Raw genomic sequence first — 16070 nt, 5'->3', positions numbered from 1 at the left:
TTTATTTCCCCTCCTTTCTCTCCTCAATCTTCGTTTTAAATATTGCTCCCCCTTTTCCCCACCCCGTTTGTTTATTATTATCTCCCTTTCTTACTATCTCTCCCCTTTCTCTCTACTCCTCATTATCTCTTCCCTATATATTCTATACTCTCCCCATCACTTCCCTTTCCCGTCTCTGAAGTCCTTCTTCTTGCAGGCCTCCGTCATGGTGCAGAATATGATGTCATATTCCAGCGCTTAGCAGTGACATTGAGTGGGCCATGATCACTTGCGAGGGAGCAATGAAAAGCAAGGCCTGACATGGAGATCAATCATACCAATAGGCCCTGTTCCTTCAGCAGCAGGGGGAGAAGCCCAACACAGGGGGGTGCTTGGAAGCTATCTGCCTTCTAAACTGGAGCCTATCTTGCCTATACATAGTGCCGACCCTGTACATCTCTATGTCACATTTTGGACCGGCTGCACTATGATTGGGCTCTGTGCCCCTCAGTGTTTCAAGTCCCACAGTTAGAAACTTTTCCTACATGTTATAGATAAGCCATTTATGTTACACATTACTGTACAGAAGTTGAAGTAAAATAGTCAAAAAGGTTAGTAGGATCTGTCCTAAGTGGTAACAGGTGATACATAGGGAGGGGTCGCACTGGGTCAGTTGGAGAGATCAGAGTAAGGGTGAGAGATAAAAAAAAAAAGCTAACATTTTTCAGGCACATGATTTTAATGATCGGTATACTTGCTGGTAAATACATTTTAACTCTTGGTTTGTCTGCCACTTGTTCTTGTGTATAGGTTCATATACATTTCAGTTAAATAAGTGGTCTGAAGTTAATGTAATGTATTGAAGTTATTCCATGTATTACAATTATATGTCTGAAGTTCAATGATTTATGTACCATATAATTTGTTTCTGTGTCCTATAGCATATGTTCTTTTTCTTTTGTTATCATTTATCATTTATGTATATATATATCATTAGTATTGACACAATAAAGAGTGGTTAACAAATGGACTTAAGCAAATATAAAAAAAAATCTCTAAATAAAGATAAAAGAATAAGTATAATAAATATAATAGCAACATAATAATGAAAACTACTGTTCTTTAAAGCCTACTTAAAAACATATTCTAACACAAATCTTTAAAGCAGTTAGTATTACAAAAAAATTATATAAACTGCTCCTTTAAATGCAATTCTTTAGTTATCTTTACAATCAAGATAGATGAATTATAATTGAGATGTGAAGGTCTATTTACTAAACTAGGAGTGCTTGTGAGTTGGATAAAATGAAAGGTTGCAACATACATTCAGTGCTTCCAAGTTAAAAAAGCAGGCAGCTTTCAAATTTATCCAGTGATGATTCACAAAGCATCGATATATGGCTCAATGAAAGGCTCTACCCCCCCCAAAAAAATAGAAAAAAAAGTCTGTAAAAAGCAAGTAAATAAAAAATAATCATAGTTTGCTGTCCCTCTCTTATAAAATTTCTACTGCCTACACAGGAGCAAATTTATATGCTTTTGTGAACCAGCACCTCCCAGAGTTTGAAGCCTCAAGTGACTTTAGTGGGTCCTATTCAAGTCTACGGAGCCCATATGAATGAGGTTAATTAAGTTATTATTTCTGGAAAATGATTGGGAATTCATCACTACCAGAAATATTGTTTCTAAAGCTCCATAGTGTTATAAAAGTGCTAAATTCAGCAGAGTTGGTAAAACAGTGCCTTTAATTAATCATTGTATTTGTGTTCATAGTTTTCCAAGCTTGATAACTTATCTACTTCTGACACACCATTTAAAAGTTTTTTAAAAGGAGCTAATTCCATTTTAATCCTTAGCATATTATAGCACTGTACATGTAGATTCATTTTGCATTGGTCACTCTTGAACCTAAAATAATCCTTGAAAAAGTGTTTCAAGAAATAAAAAAAAATTAATACCAATAATCTTTTAAATTCTCTGTTCAGAAGGTTCTAATCTGAACACATTCATACTGAAATAAATTGTAGTTGGTTAATACACTAGAAATAAAATATTGGTGCTGTGTCCTTCAAGGCTGCAAGCTCCTTTGCTTTGTACAATATTGCTATATTTATTTCAGTGCAGTAACCATATAGAAGCACTTACAGGATATCATTATCCAAACATTCAGCCAGAGACCACTTAACGTAGAGCTATTCATTCATAATCATACCTCTTACCTGTCCCCAAACCTCCATCAAAATTCAACACCACACCTTTGCTTGTTTTGCAAAATGTTATGTTGGTTCTTGAAATGTCTCTGGTTTTTCTTTGCCATTAAAATGTTATATGTTAAAGGATGCTGTTTGTGTTCAAGGTCATTTAAACTTGCTGCTTCAAGATGCTATTCCTCACTTTTCAGACACTGTCCCTGATTTTGATCCTATGTCCCTGATTTTTAAGAGTGTTGTCCCTGATTTCTCAGTGGGAGATTTGAGAGGTATGTGATCAACGTTTAAATGTTATTATAAATACATTTTTCATTTAAAAATACAAACATGAATGACAAATTCAGTGTTTATTGTAAATATTTACCACACTAAAATGTCACTTGTAAATAAAATGAAACAGTTGAATGGACATTCATACAAATTCTGAGAGATGCCACCCATTGGAATGTTAGGTCATGTTATAAACAAAGTAATGGTGCAAGGTTCATCCTCCATTTCCTGTGGTAATCACCTGAGGCTGGTAACCATCAAGTTACATTCAACATAGCAGATTCCAACATCAAGAACATTGTACTATGGCTAGCCCTTAAAAATATATGCTCACACCTAGAAATGTCCAGCAAAACACCACAGCAGGTGTTGGGCCAATTTTTTTTTTTTTTTTTACTTCATCAACATTTGCAATCGACTATTGTAGGGAGACAGGAGACAATTAAGTATTGCTTCAAGTATAGCTGGACTCCTCTAGACACATAATCATGTCTATCGATTGAAGTGCTATATATCTATATATATATATATATATATATATATATATATATATATATCTATGCATGTCCTGATGAAAGTCTATAAATAAAAAGACTGAAACGTTGACCAGAAAATCTGAGTTTTGTGCAATCATTTAATACAAGTCCCAGGAGTGCCGGTAACTATCATTGGAATTTATATATATATATCTATATATATAGATATATAGAAAGATATACCGGTATATCTATCTATCTATCTATAGATAGATAGATAGATAGATAGATAGTTATAGCAGGCACTGATGGTGGTGCCATATGAATTCACTCTTACTGCCAAAAGAGAAATGTGTAAAAAATACATAAAAACATCTGTAGAAATAGATCAGCATCATAAACAACAGCTGTTATGCATTAAAGCAATTCTTTATTAATATTAAACATACCATAGGATAAAGTAGTGAGGAAATAGGTAAAGAGAAAATAAAACAGGACATTTTGATCCAGTGCACCATCTTGTTTTTTTGCTTTTTTTTCAATTTAAATTCATTGAGTCTATCGTCTTGTGTATGTGTTATTGTTTGTTTTTTTATCACATGCAAAAATGGTGGGAATTATTATCAGATAGATTTTTGGTTTATATATAGCTATAATTGTTTCTTCTCTAGGACATAACAAACCCATGGATATTATATTGACTAATACATTTTAGCCTTTAGACTGCATTTTGATCCCTTTTTTATTGATTGCAATGGTTACTTAGCAATATCGTCATTATGGTGCTTGCGAGGGATGTTGTACCATAATTTGTATACCATAGCCAATGTCCATCTCTAGAAACTGGGTTAGATGTAAATATAGAGGTCTAAACGGTTACTTTTCTAATATATGTTCATACATATTCAAAGTGAAGTTTGTTTTAATCTAATATCTAAGTTTGGGAAAAGCAGTGCACGGTGCAGATAGAATACTAGATTTGTGAACAAAAATATATTAAATTTAACCATAGAGTGTCAGGAGATTATGTAGCCTTTTTAGAACAGGTGGAGAGTGATAATTAATGATAATGTTAAAATTTACAATAACATTAACACATATTAAGATGTTGTGGGGGAATGAGATGGAAAGCGAAGGATTGGTTAGGTGAGGGTGATTTCATTATAGTATGGGTGAAGGTGGAGAGGATGGATAATGTCTTCAAGATCCAGGTTGTCATTATTAGGTTGGAAGATTGCATTCCTCTCCGGTGGGTTTTTAGAGTAATTTAATTAGAATAAATAGAGTAAGTCTGACAGAATGAGGTGGAACAGAGAACAGGCCCAGCATGAGTAAAATCCTAAAAATGTGAGTGGGAAGAAAAGGTTAAAGAGAGACAATTCTGTGGGAAAATTAAAAAAGAGCAGTTTTGAGAGATAAAAGGGTTATAGTGTTCTTAAGGGCTCTGTAGGTAAGGGTCGGGAATTCAAATCTTATTCCAGAGGGTATGGGGTGCCAGTGGAAGGAGTGTCAAAGTGGTGCAGAAGATGAAGAATGATGGGATAAACAATTAGTATGTTGATTGGAGTGGTGAAAGACAGGAGAGTGCTAGACCAGTTAGTATGAAGTTACAATAACCCAGACAGGAGAACTTAATAGAGGCATTGGTAATTTTTTTGGGCTAATTTAAAATAGCAACATTACAACTACAATAATCAATCTTATGGTTAAAAATTTACAGCATGTTTACAGGGGCTGTCACATTCCTGATAATCACAAATTCTGGATGTCGCATTCCAGATCAGTCATTAATTCTAGCACGAGTAGGTTACCTAATCATGTTCTGTGGTCTGTGTTTGAGAGCTGCTGTTTTGCTGTTATATGACATTTTAATATGCTGTCTGTCCCAAAGATATCTGTAACTGTTAATATGCTAAAACATTGCAGGAACAATTCAGGAAGGGTGTTACAACTTCTTACTTGGGCTGACACTAAGCTTTCAATGTACCATATTTGCTCGTTTATGAGACAAGGTTTTTTTCAGAGCAAATGCTCTTCTAATCAGACCTAAGATAGAGATCTGACTATGAGACTAAGATCCAGATCCCCTGCAGTGCTGCAGGGGAGCTGGATCCTCCTGTCTGGTAACCTCAGCTGCTGCCGGCACTTTCACCAGGGCTTCTGTCACCGAGCCCCGGTGAAAGATTCAGGCAGCAGCGGAGGTTGTCTACAAGCATCGGGCATACTTTCCCCGGCTGCCAGAGAGAATTCCCTGCAGCGCTGCAGGGGTTTCTCTTCTCTGGCAGCTGGCGAACGTCCGCTCGATGGATGCAGACAACCCCCGCTACTGCTGGCACTTCCGCTGGGGCTTCTATGGCGGAGCACCGGCGTTACATGACCTCCCAGTGCTCAGTCATAGAAGCCCCAGTGAAAATAACGCCGACCTCCACCTGCTGCCCCACCAGACACCAGGGAGTCAGATGCACTGGTAAACCAGGGGGGGGTGTTATTTTGGGGGAGACAGAGTGCCCCATGGTATGCCTTTTAACCCCCTAAATGCCACTCTACCTCCAGAAATGCCTTTTAACTCCCTATATGCCACTCTGCCTCCCGAATTGCCTTACACCCCCCCTATATGCCACTATGTCCCATGATATGCCCCTGGCATATAGGGCTGGAGGCAGAGTGGCATAGAAGTGGTATAAGGCATTTCTGGAGGTAGAGTGGCAAGCCTGGGGGGCAGATGTGCATAAATGTGCAAAAAAAAAATTTTTTTTCAAACATAGCTTTTATTAAATATGAAAAAAACTTTTAATAAATCAAAGTAATTATGCATAAGATTAATAAGGATCGATGTGTTGAGCCCCTTTAAAAATAAATGTATACTTGTTTTGCTTGTAGTTACACTCTCTTCCTTGTTGACACATTGCAACATATAATACCATGACAATGTTTAGAAAACACATCTTACTTGTCATTGTACATACTTCTAAAGTATTGTGCATTTCCATTTTTAGATATGTCTGTTATTACACTGTTGTTTCCTTTAATAGAGATCATCAAAAATAACATTTTATCCTTACTCTTTTCAAACCCCTGTATTTTGTGTGTTTTTCCTATGCCTAGACCTGGTTAACCATTTCTGTGAACAGGTCCTCAATTTTTTACTTTGTCCCTACTTTCCTGTCGTAGCCCCATCTTCCCCTGGTGTCGACTCCGTACCCTTACAGCGCACAGGCAGCCAACATGGCACTCAGAATCCAACAGGAACTTTCCAGAGGGCCAGCTATGCTGCAGGCCCTGCCGCAAATTACGCAGACCCCTACCGACAGCTGCAGTATTGTCCTTCAGTTGACTCACCTTACAGCAAGTCTGGCCCAGCTATACCACCTGAAGGAACATTAGCTAGGTCACCTTCCATCGATAGCATTCAAAAAGATCCCAGGTAAGTGTCACTTTAACTTGTCTAGCATTGTATACTAAGACTTAATGCAAACAGACTTTCTATAATTTTTCACTATGAAAATGTTAAGTGGGTAAGTATGCTTTCATATTTAAAAAATACTTCAACACTTCATAAAATTATTTTAATTAAGAGCCGATAAACATCAAATTATTTTAAAAGATATTTTAAATATTTCTATGGCTTTGATTATTTACTGATGGTTTTTATTCCACGTTTTTTGATGCTAAAAATAGCGTGTCTAAACAGATGGATATTACGCGTTACACTGAAAATGGAGCTTTTGTATTGGGAAATTCCAGAAGCCAGCTATGTTTTTGGTAAAACTTTTTTTACATAATTTTCCTGTCTTCTCTGTGGTTGCATTGATTTCCTACTTCCTGTAATCCTCCAATTCAGAGTGTTATTTTAAACCACGTGGCAACTTTTTGATCAAACTACAGGATCTTTTTTCGATCTTAAAAAATATGCTGTAGTTGGATTAAACGTTGCCACGTGGTGGAATAAAAATGTCATGTTAAAAAAGTTTTATTTTTGTCATTTTGAATCGTCTGGAGTCCTGTTCAGGCACCAAGAATTTGAGTGCTGTCAAGCACGAGGATTGTTTCAGTAAAATAGTCAGATTTCTGCAATAATTAAATGCTTTTAAAAGCTAGTAGGCATGCCTTTCTTTAGTTGAAACCTTCCATAAATTTGTAGCAGAAGGCTGTAAACAAAAACTAGCTTTTATGATGTTATTAAAAGTAGATTTACATTAATATATATGAATATTTTTTATTTTATGATGTATGTAACACACAATGTTTATAAGCAGCCTAAATATGTATGACCTCACATGATGACTAGGTATCAGCCACAGAATTCTGTTGGCCTCTTGCTGAACATTAGTTCAACTAACTTAAAATTTCCCATCATGCTGTGAAGGCTACAAAGGATAGAACTGGCACTTTATTTCCAATCAGGGCCACCATCTGGGGGTACAACTATTATTGTACGGGGCCCGGCTGTTCTCGGGGGCCTGATCAGGAGACAAAGCATCTTCCTTTTTTATTTCCTAAAGAAAAAAAAAAGCTTGGCTGAAGCTCCACCAAGCTTGTGATCCCAATACTACAGAATTAGAGGGGTCTGAAGGAGCCCTTACTGGCTGAGGTATCACTTTGATGATGTCTGTGTGCTGGGACTGGACTTGATGTTTTGGACGCGATCCAAGAGCAGCAGCAAGGTGGTTGAAAAATGCTACAAATAAGGTCAGGGAAGGTGTCAAAAAAAAGAAAATACAATTTGTAATGAGACCCTAGTGCCATCTTATTCTCCAAACAGCTTGTCTGTGCCATCTTTGCCACTTAACAGCTTGCATGTGGCAGATTTGCCCCCAAACAGCTTGTCAGTGCCCAGTAAACCTTTTCTTTGCCATCTTTGCCTCAAAAACAGCTTGTCAGTGGCCCCCTAACAGCTTGCCTCTGCCATCTTATTCCCCAAACAGCTTTTCAGTGCCCACAAACAGCCCGCTTGTGCCATATTTGCTCCCAAACACCCTGTGCCATATTTTATCACTAAAAAAAGATGCGTAGAAGAGAAAATCCTGGCAGTCTGAGGAAGAGTAATCTGTTCTGTAAGGGGCCCCACAATATTTCTCAAAAGAATTTCATTCAACTAAATACATCTAGAATATAAAAAAAGGTATTCTATATAATCTTAGAATGCCTGTGTATCCTTTGGTGGTAATTCCATTCAATTAATGATGTTATGATAATGCAATATATATATATATTATTTTTTTAGTTAGTCATTGTGTGATTAGTAATCATTAAAATCAAACCAGATATGTGTCAGTGGCCATTTAACTCAGCATGGGTTCATTTAAGGGTGTATATCAACTGATAACTGATAACAGCTTGGTTATAGCTCCACAACTTTTTTGTGTTATATATTATAGTTTCCAAAAGCGTTTCACAAAACAGATACTATCATTAAAAATATACAACACAATAACCTTTGTGTATTTATTCAACGTGAACTATTGTGAACACATTTCTCTTGTTATATCGGCTTAACAGAAGGAATTGGTGAATTACTCATGATTGTACTATTATATTGTATTCACATATGTATTTATGTGTGATGCATACACATTATAATAGTACAAGTATATTTAATTCATTTATTTCTCCTGCTGATTTTTTTTAGTTGTTTCTTTGTATTTGCCTTTTAATGTAAAAAAACAAGGAATTATGACGAATGATCACAGTTTATTGAATTACTGTTCCAGAACACATATTTTGTGATAAGAAAGCTGACCGTGCCAGTCAATGAGTGACAATAATTAAAGTAAAACTGTGAATTATGAGAAACACTATTTATAGAAGCTTGTTCATTATGTTTCCTGGGTATGCAGAGATTAAAAGGTATCATTTAAACACATTTTAAAGCAATTAAATAAAATAGTATTCATTATAGTTGAAATAAGGTAACACATTTTTGCTTTTATATTTTTATAATTTCACTGACAGTAAATGGTGAAACCAATGAAAGGTGAAAAAACAAAGTGGCGTCAACTTGGTAGCTATTAGTTATCAGTTATTGTTTATATGTCTATATATAGTATATATATATATATATATATATATATATATATATATATATATTTATTTGATTGTGCATGAAGCAAAAGAATGATATTGGAGAACATTTTTGGCTCACTCTTTATCGGACAAAGAATTTCCTGCTGTTACAGTTTGGACAAAATTCAGGCTTTTTTATATTTAACAAAATTTGTTACACCAGAAATCTGCCCCAACAGCAGTAGCGCAGATATATTTAATAATATTTGATTGTAGGGGACCTGGAACCTCCTCTCTGGCAGCCGATGAACATCTGCGTGATGCGCACAGGCAACCTCTGCTGCTGCCCGGAACTTCTTCCGGGGCTTCTATGATGGAGCGCTGGAGTGACATGACCTTCCGTTACTCCACCATAGATGCCCCTAGCACAGACGTTCACTGGCTGCCCCCACTAGACACCAGGGAGTCTAAGCATGGGGGATAAGTCTGGGGATGCATTGGTAAGTATGGGGGGGGGTAGAGTGGCATATCAGGGGGGCAGAGTGGCATATAGGGGGTATAAGGCATGTTAGGGAGTCAGAGTAGCATATAGGTGATATAAGGCATATCTGGGGCCAGTGTGGCATACCAGGTGGTATAAGGCATATGAGGGAGTCAGAGTGGCAAATAGGGGTTATAAGGCATATCTGGGGGGCACACTTGCAATGAAAGGAAATAAAAGCAAGAAATACATTTTTCTCAATCATAGTTTTTATTAAATATGAAAACGTTGTTTACATAATATTTACTAGTAAGTCTTTCCGAAAGTGTTGGCTTTTTCTAAATTAATATCCAGATTTGGGGGGGTTGTCTTATAATTTATTAAATACTGTGCTTTCCCTAGAGTGTGGTGGATATGTGCACCAACCTTCCAGAAGAAGTAGCTTGAGGTCCTCATAACCCCAGACAATTTTTATCTTATTTTCCTCATATTTGTATGAATGCTTAACATCTTGAGCCTTAACCACAGTTTGTGGGAACATTTCCAAAATGCCAGTCACAGCTTGACCCTGCCTGACCCCAACAAAAGTAACCTCTTAATTAATTGGCAACCATCCCAGAAAATATGTGAAAAGGAGGGGGAGAGGTGACTCAAATTAATCATTAAATCTTAACACAATTTTGGAGGTTTTGCCATGTGCTATTGGTTTGTTGGAGCCCCACTGGTTATCGGCTGTTTGTAAGGATGCACAAAAATTGGGAAAGGTTCGTACAAATCATAATGCACAATACATATATACTCTTAAACTGCATTCATTCAACTGCAGCAAAGCTTAGCTGATGAGGATTGAAAACACCCCACAATATTAACCTTGATATTCAAAGGGCACTAGTAACATCACACAAATTCAAGCTTTGTGATAAACAGAGGAACAACTTCAATATGCCTGTGATTTTTTTTAGGTCTATATATAGTACATGTTGTGTCATATGGATGCACTTATCAATGTATTGTATCAAAAGAAAATAAGTCCAATAAAAAACACAAATTCCATCTAAGTTATATTGTGCGCTTGATAGATTGGTCTTAAAATGTAATGGCATACAATTATATATATAGACTCAGGGTATAACCCTGACAATGGATCCATCTATTCAAAAGATTATGACAAAAGATATGTTTTAACAGCAAGCTTTCTACAAAATTACACATAGAAACATATAATTAGGCGGCAGGTAAGAACCATTTAGCCCATCGAGTCTGCCCATGTATTCCAGATGTAAAGACTCCGACCTTAATTTAACCTTGGTCTCATCTTAGATTCATGATAGCTTTATGCCTAGCTCATGCATGTCTAATTTCCCTCACTGTTTTAGCCTCTACCACTTCTATTGGGAGTACATTCCACAAATCTAACATCGTGATGTTACATCTCAGCCTCTGACTTCTTATTCTAACACTCTTATTCTCATCTGTTGGAAAAAACAGCCCTAAATCATTTAAATGTTCTATCACATCTCTTCTCTCTCATCTTTTCTCATAGCTATACATACTGTGATCCCTTAGTCTTTCCTGATATATTTTATCCTACAGGCCATTTACCATTTTAGTATCCCTCAGAGTGCTCTCCAAAATGTTAATATCCTTCTGGAGATGGGGTCTCTGGAACTGTACGCAATACTCTAGGTGAGGTCTGACCAGAGATCTGTTAAGTGACAGAACCATATCCCTCTTCCTGCTACTAATGTGTCCAGCTATGCAGTCCATCACCCTACAATGCTTTCTGACTGCTTACCCTTACTTATATTAACAGATATTCCCTCTCTTCTGTTGTCACTGACAAAACAGTCCCTCCAATGATGTATTGTGCCTTGGGATCTTTACATTTAGAGTTCATGATTTTACGTTTATCATCATTATACTACTGCTGCCATACTCTCAAACATTCTTCCAATTTCCTTTTAATAATTCCCCATTTGACTTGTTCCAGTGGTGGGGCAGCATTTGCAAGGGAGACATAATGTAAATAGACCTCACAGATATCATATGCATAGAGTATTTAACATAATATGGCATTATTGTGTGAAAAATAACAAACATGTATGTTTATGTATGTACAATACATACATGTTTATGCAAGGTGTGCTTATTACTTTTGTTTTTGCAAATATTGTTTTCATTTACAAACTACAAGTTAAAATTGTACTCATAGCCATTTTTTAATATAGCTGTGTAACGTTATTGTGTGTATTGTGAATAGAATAATGTATTCTATTCATACATTCATGAATTGTCCTGAGAGAATAGATATTAAAGAAATATTTGGTTGTATCTCACAATAAATGTCACCCTGCTGTTTATGACTCATTACTGAGACCTCGCGGTGAACACAGAATTTCGACCAGTTCTTGGAAGATAACTTCAATCTAATGCAATGGCAGAAAGACTACAAATGAATTAAGGGGATAGAGGCGTATTATTACTCTAAATAAACATAGTCCAATCTCTCAGAAGCTTCTTTTCAAACCAAAAGCTGTTAATCTACCCAAGGTTATTACCCAAGAATGGAGGAAAAGAGAGTTCACCTTCTGCAAATTGAAGGGTTATTTTCAAGATGTGTCAGAAACATGTGTATTGTGTATTGAAAAAGATCATGCTGACAGATCCAATAGATAACTTTACAGAACAGAAAAAACGCCAGATCAATTTGTTGAAAAATCTTTAATCCAATGATGAATCCTCCTGGATGAAATTTTCTTTGGTGAGGAAATTTTGTTTTCTGAGTTTTGTTTTTGGAGTTATATAATATAACAGGGGTGTCCAAGTTTTTTCTGCAGTGGGCCACTTCATCAGAATTGTATACGTGCGAGGGCCGCACTCATTTTTCACTGAGAGAAAATATGGCCTTTAATAAAATATGCAGATTAAAATAAAGTAAATGACACAAAACCTTTACTTTTCCTCTCACTGATTTCTGGGCCTAGAAAGGTTTGTGACTACAAATTCAGGATAATTAAAAATGAAATACTTCTATTTATTCTAGGGATGCACCAAAATGAAAAAAAATGGACCAAAACATTCACAGTTCACTTAGCCAAAACCAAAAATGACCCCCCCCTTATAAATAATAATAAAAACTCACATTTTTAATAAAAGTAGGTAACACACCACAATTGGACAAAAAAATTAGCAATATGACTTGGCGTGATAGGAGTGTGATTGCTAACAGCAATCACACTGCTATCATACCCAGGCAACCAGTAAATGCTGGTACCTAGGCATGATGGGACTGTGCTTGCTGTTAGCAATCACACTCTTATCATGCCAAGTCAGCCAGTACATGCTGGTACAGGGTGGCTGTAATTGATGTGTAGACCCCATACTACTGGCAGCATCCATACACAAGGGGGGCAGCTAGCTAGGTTTCAGCATGTACTGGCTGACTTGGCATGATAGGAGTGTGATTGCTAACAGCAATCAAAGTCCCATCATGCCTAGGTTCCAGCACTTACACATCCATGCTATCACACACACACTCATTGTCAGGACTCGGTTGATCAGGTCGGGTAGGAGCCCATGTTCCGGGGGATACTTGGGGTTCGGTCTGTAACCCACGGTGCATGATTATGCAAACAAAAGACACCACAAGCAGAAATCCAGGTAATGCAGTGTATTTTATGTATATAACAGGACCAGCAAATAAGGGTAATACAGTCTAAGCAAGAAGCCGGACGTATGGCAAAATAAAATACCGGTAATAAGTCTTTTGGCAGGGAGCCCGCTTGGAAGGGCACGAAAGGCAGAGAGCCCGCTTGGAAGGGCACGAAAGGCACACAGCCCGCTTGGAAGGGCACAAAGCAGGGAATCCACTTGGAAGGACACAAAGCAGGGAACCCACTTGGAAGGACACAAAGCAAGGAACCCACTTGGAAGGACACAAAGCAAGGAATCCACTTGGAAGGACACAAAGCAAGGAATCCACTTGGAAGGACACAAAGCAGGGAACCCACTTGGAAGGACACAAAGCAGGGAACCCACTTGGAAGGACACAAAGCAAGGAATCCACTTGGAAGGACACAAAGCAGGGAATCCACTTGATCAGGACACAAAGCAGGGAACCAGTAACAGTACAGGTGCAGAGCCACAGCAGAAAGGTCCATAGACTTCAATACAAAGGCCCTGACTGAAGGGCAGGGCAGGTTCATAAAGGCAGGGTACTCCAGGTAACAAGGCCCAGCTGCATGTATTGACTAGGGCTCAACCCAGGTAACAAGGCACACCTGATCCCAGTAATTGAGTTCTGAGTGCTCCAGAGGGCGGAGGGTGGCCACTAGTGGTAGGAGATTTCTATACCACAGGTATGAAAAAGCCATGGTTCAGGCAGTGAAAAAGTGGTTCCTGACACTCATTCATTCATATACTCATTCATTCACAGATTCATTCCCTCAATCACGCATATTCATTCAAACAACCTCCCCCACCCCCTTACCTGCACTGCAGCTCCTCGATGCCGCTCACAGACTTCAGCAGCGAGCGCGGCCTCCCTCTGCATTCTCTGGTACTGCACAGAGGAAGCAGGACTGGAGCAGAGTCATGTGATGTCACGTGAACTCTGCTAGGTTCTGCTTCCTCTATGCAGTACAGAAGACCCTCCCACAGGTAAGTAGCAGGGCTCGAGGTGCGGCCCACGTAAGATCGGTTGCCCTGGCTGCCGATCTTACGCGGGCCGCACCTCGAGGTCTCGCGGGCCGCATTTGGATGCCCCTGTAATATAATGTAGTTCAGCAGTAAACAAAGCTTGGTTTTATTTCATTTTGTTCCGATAAACTTTATCAGCAGACCTGAAGCCTGCCATTGTTGTCAGTCATGTGATATGTCAGTTGATGACTTCTCCTGCTTAAAAGCCACACGTAGCTGATTCTTTATGGCAATGCTAATGAAGTGCTGGTTGGTCTGGGGGGAGAAGTTAAAGCCAAGTGGACCCATCAGCCCCCTGCCCCCCAGTAACTTTACATATCCACTGGCAAACACTCTCACACATACATATACACTCACAATAACACATACAGCAGTATAACATGTGTAATCTCACACTAACACAGATTTACACACTCATGCTAACAGGCACTCCCTCTCACACACACTTACACATATATATTCATGCCAACATACAAGCACACATTCATGCAAACACATACACATTACACACATGCTACCACACACTCCCTCTGACACACACATTTAGACACACAGTCATGCTAGCATTCTCACTCCAACATTCATACATACATACTCCCTCCCTCACCCTCTCTTTCATGTATTCACTTCCTTACCTTACCCGCAGCTTTCTTTCAGTCTATTTGAACACACTGTGCGACTTGTCTAGTTTTTACTGTGGGGTCATGTAAGATTGCATTATTTGACTATGCTGCTTTCCTGCCTCCACAAATGGCTGTTTGTCTACTGAAACATTTCCTTCTCTAGCATATTATTAGTCAGAGTGTGTCGGGGTGATTAATGTTGAACCATTCTATTGTTTACCAGAAGGCAGTATTTAGGTCTATTCACTAAGAAGTCAGGTGGTCAGTTAAGACCAGACTCGGCTCCAGTTGCATGCCCTTGCATGCTAACACATGCTAATCCATGAGTTGTCTGTGAGGACATGCGAGTGTTGTTGCCTTTAAATTTTGTGGGTTACAAGCAAGGCCATATGAGGAGAATCTTTTCATTTTATTTTACAAGGCTGTTTGTAAACCACGGTTTTGCACAGATATATTCCATTAGTATATTTTGCCACTTCCTGTTTGTTGATTTTTCATTATTGTTGCAAGCTTCCTTGAGGATCAAGTATTTAGTTAAAATACATAATAAGGTATCTGTATTTTTTCTCATATTTCTTACATTTTCAATTAATACATGAATAGTTTGTTTTCCCATTTACTATAAGTAGAGTATCTCTCAACAGCCCAATCTACATGTGTTAGATCATACTGTCCCTTTAAAACAGGTTTGTACAGCTGTCCCCTCACAATGTAGACATAATGATAATTCAGCAATGGAAGAGAGTAAATCATCACAGATTGCTTTGCCAGTCTAAAAAAAGATCAATCAGCTGGAATTGCTTCTTTAATTTTGTAAGTACTAAAAAACTAAATTGATTTTAAAGTTTTTCAGAAGCCCTTGAACTAGCATAATGATAATGTGTGCTTAGGAGCAAACCAGCTGTAAGACTGTAATATAACCAGGGGGCAGAGGGCTAAATTATTATCATTGCTAGCAGGAGTTAGGACCTTGAAAAAAAGGATGTGTAAACTACCGAAAAGTCTTTGACTGATGTGTCCTGAATTCTTTTAGAAAACAGCATTTTCTATGCATGATATTTTGAAAGCATAGCCAAATGAAACATTCCATTAAAATGATAGTTTCAAAAAGTCATTGAATTAATTAAATCATGAAATGGCATTTTTAAATAGGCTGTTTTATTCAAGAAACATCCCAATGCACTTACTAATCACTTAACTTCAGTAGCAGACAGGAAACCTCCTGCGGTGTGAAAAAATAACGAAAAAACATTGCTAACTGAGAAGTGATATTAATATCACTACCCACATGCAGGAAGCTGAGCGTATAATGCAGCGTGATTAAGGTCAA

General features: G+C 37.9%; 1 protein-coding gene across 3 annotated transcripts in view; it reads left to right on the top strand.

The window, feature by feature from the left end:
• LOC149283180 (catenin delta-2) overlaps nucleotides 1–16070 on the top strand; it is a 355798-nt gene that overhangs the window by 234453 nt on the left and 105275 nt on the right. For all 3 annotated transcript variants that reach the window (XM_089497914.1, XM_089497913.1, XM_089497915.1), the window contains one exon: nucleotides 6107–6359. In XM_089497914.1, coding sequence (XP_089354040.1) covers nucleotides 6107–6359 — 253 coding nt within the window. The remainder of the gene's footprint in view (nucleotides 1–6106; nucleotides 6360–16070) is intronic.

The sequence above is a fragment of the Sceloporus occidentalis genome, unplaced genomic scaffold (assembly GCF_023333645.1).
Source record: "Sceloporus occidentalis isolate IW3139 unplaced genomic scaffold, rSceOcc1.0.p SCAF_110, whole genome shotgun sequence".
NCBI classification, from domain to species: Eukaryota; Metazoa; Chordata; class Lepidosauria; order Squamata; family Phrynosomatidae; genus Sceloporus; species Sceloporus occidentalis.
This window is presented reverse-complemented; position numbering and strand designations above follow the sequence as displayed.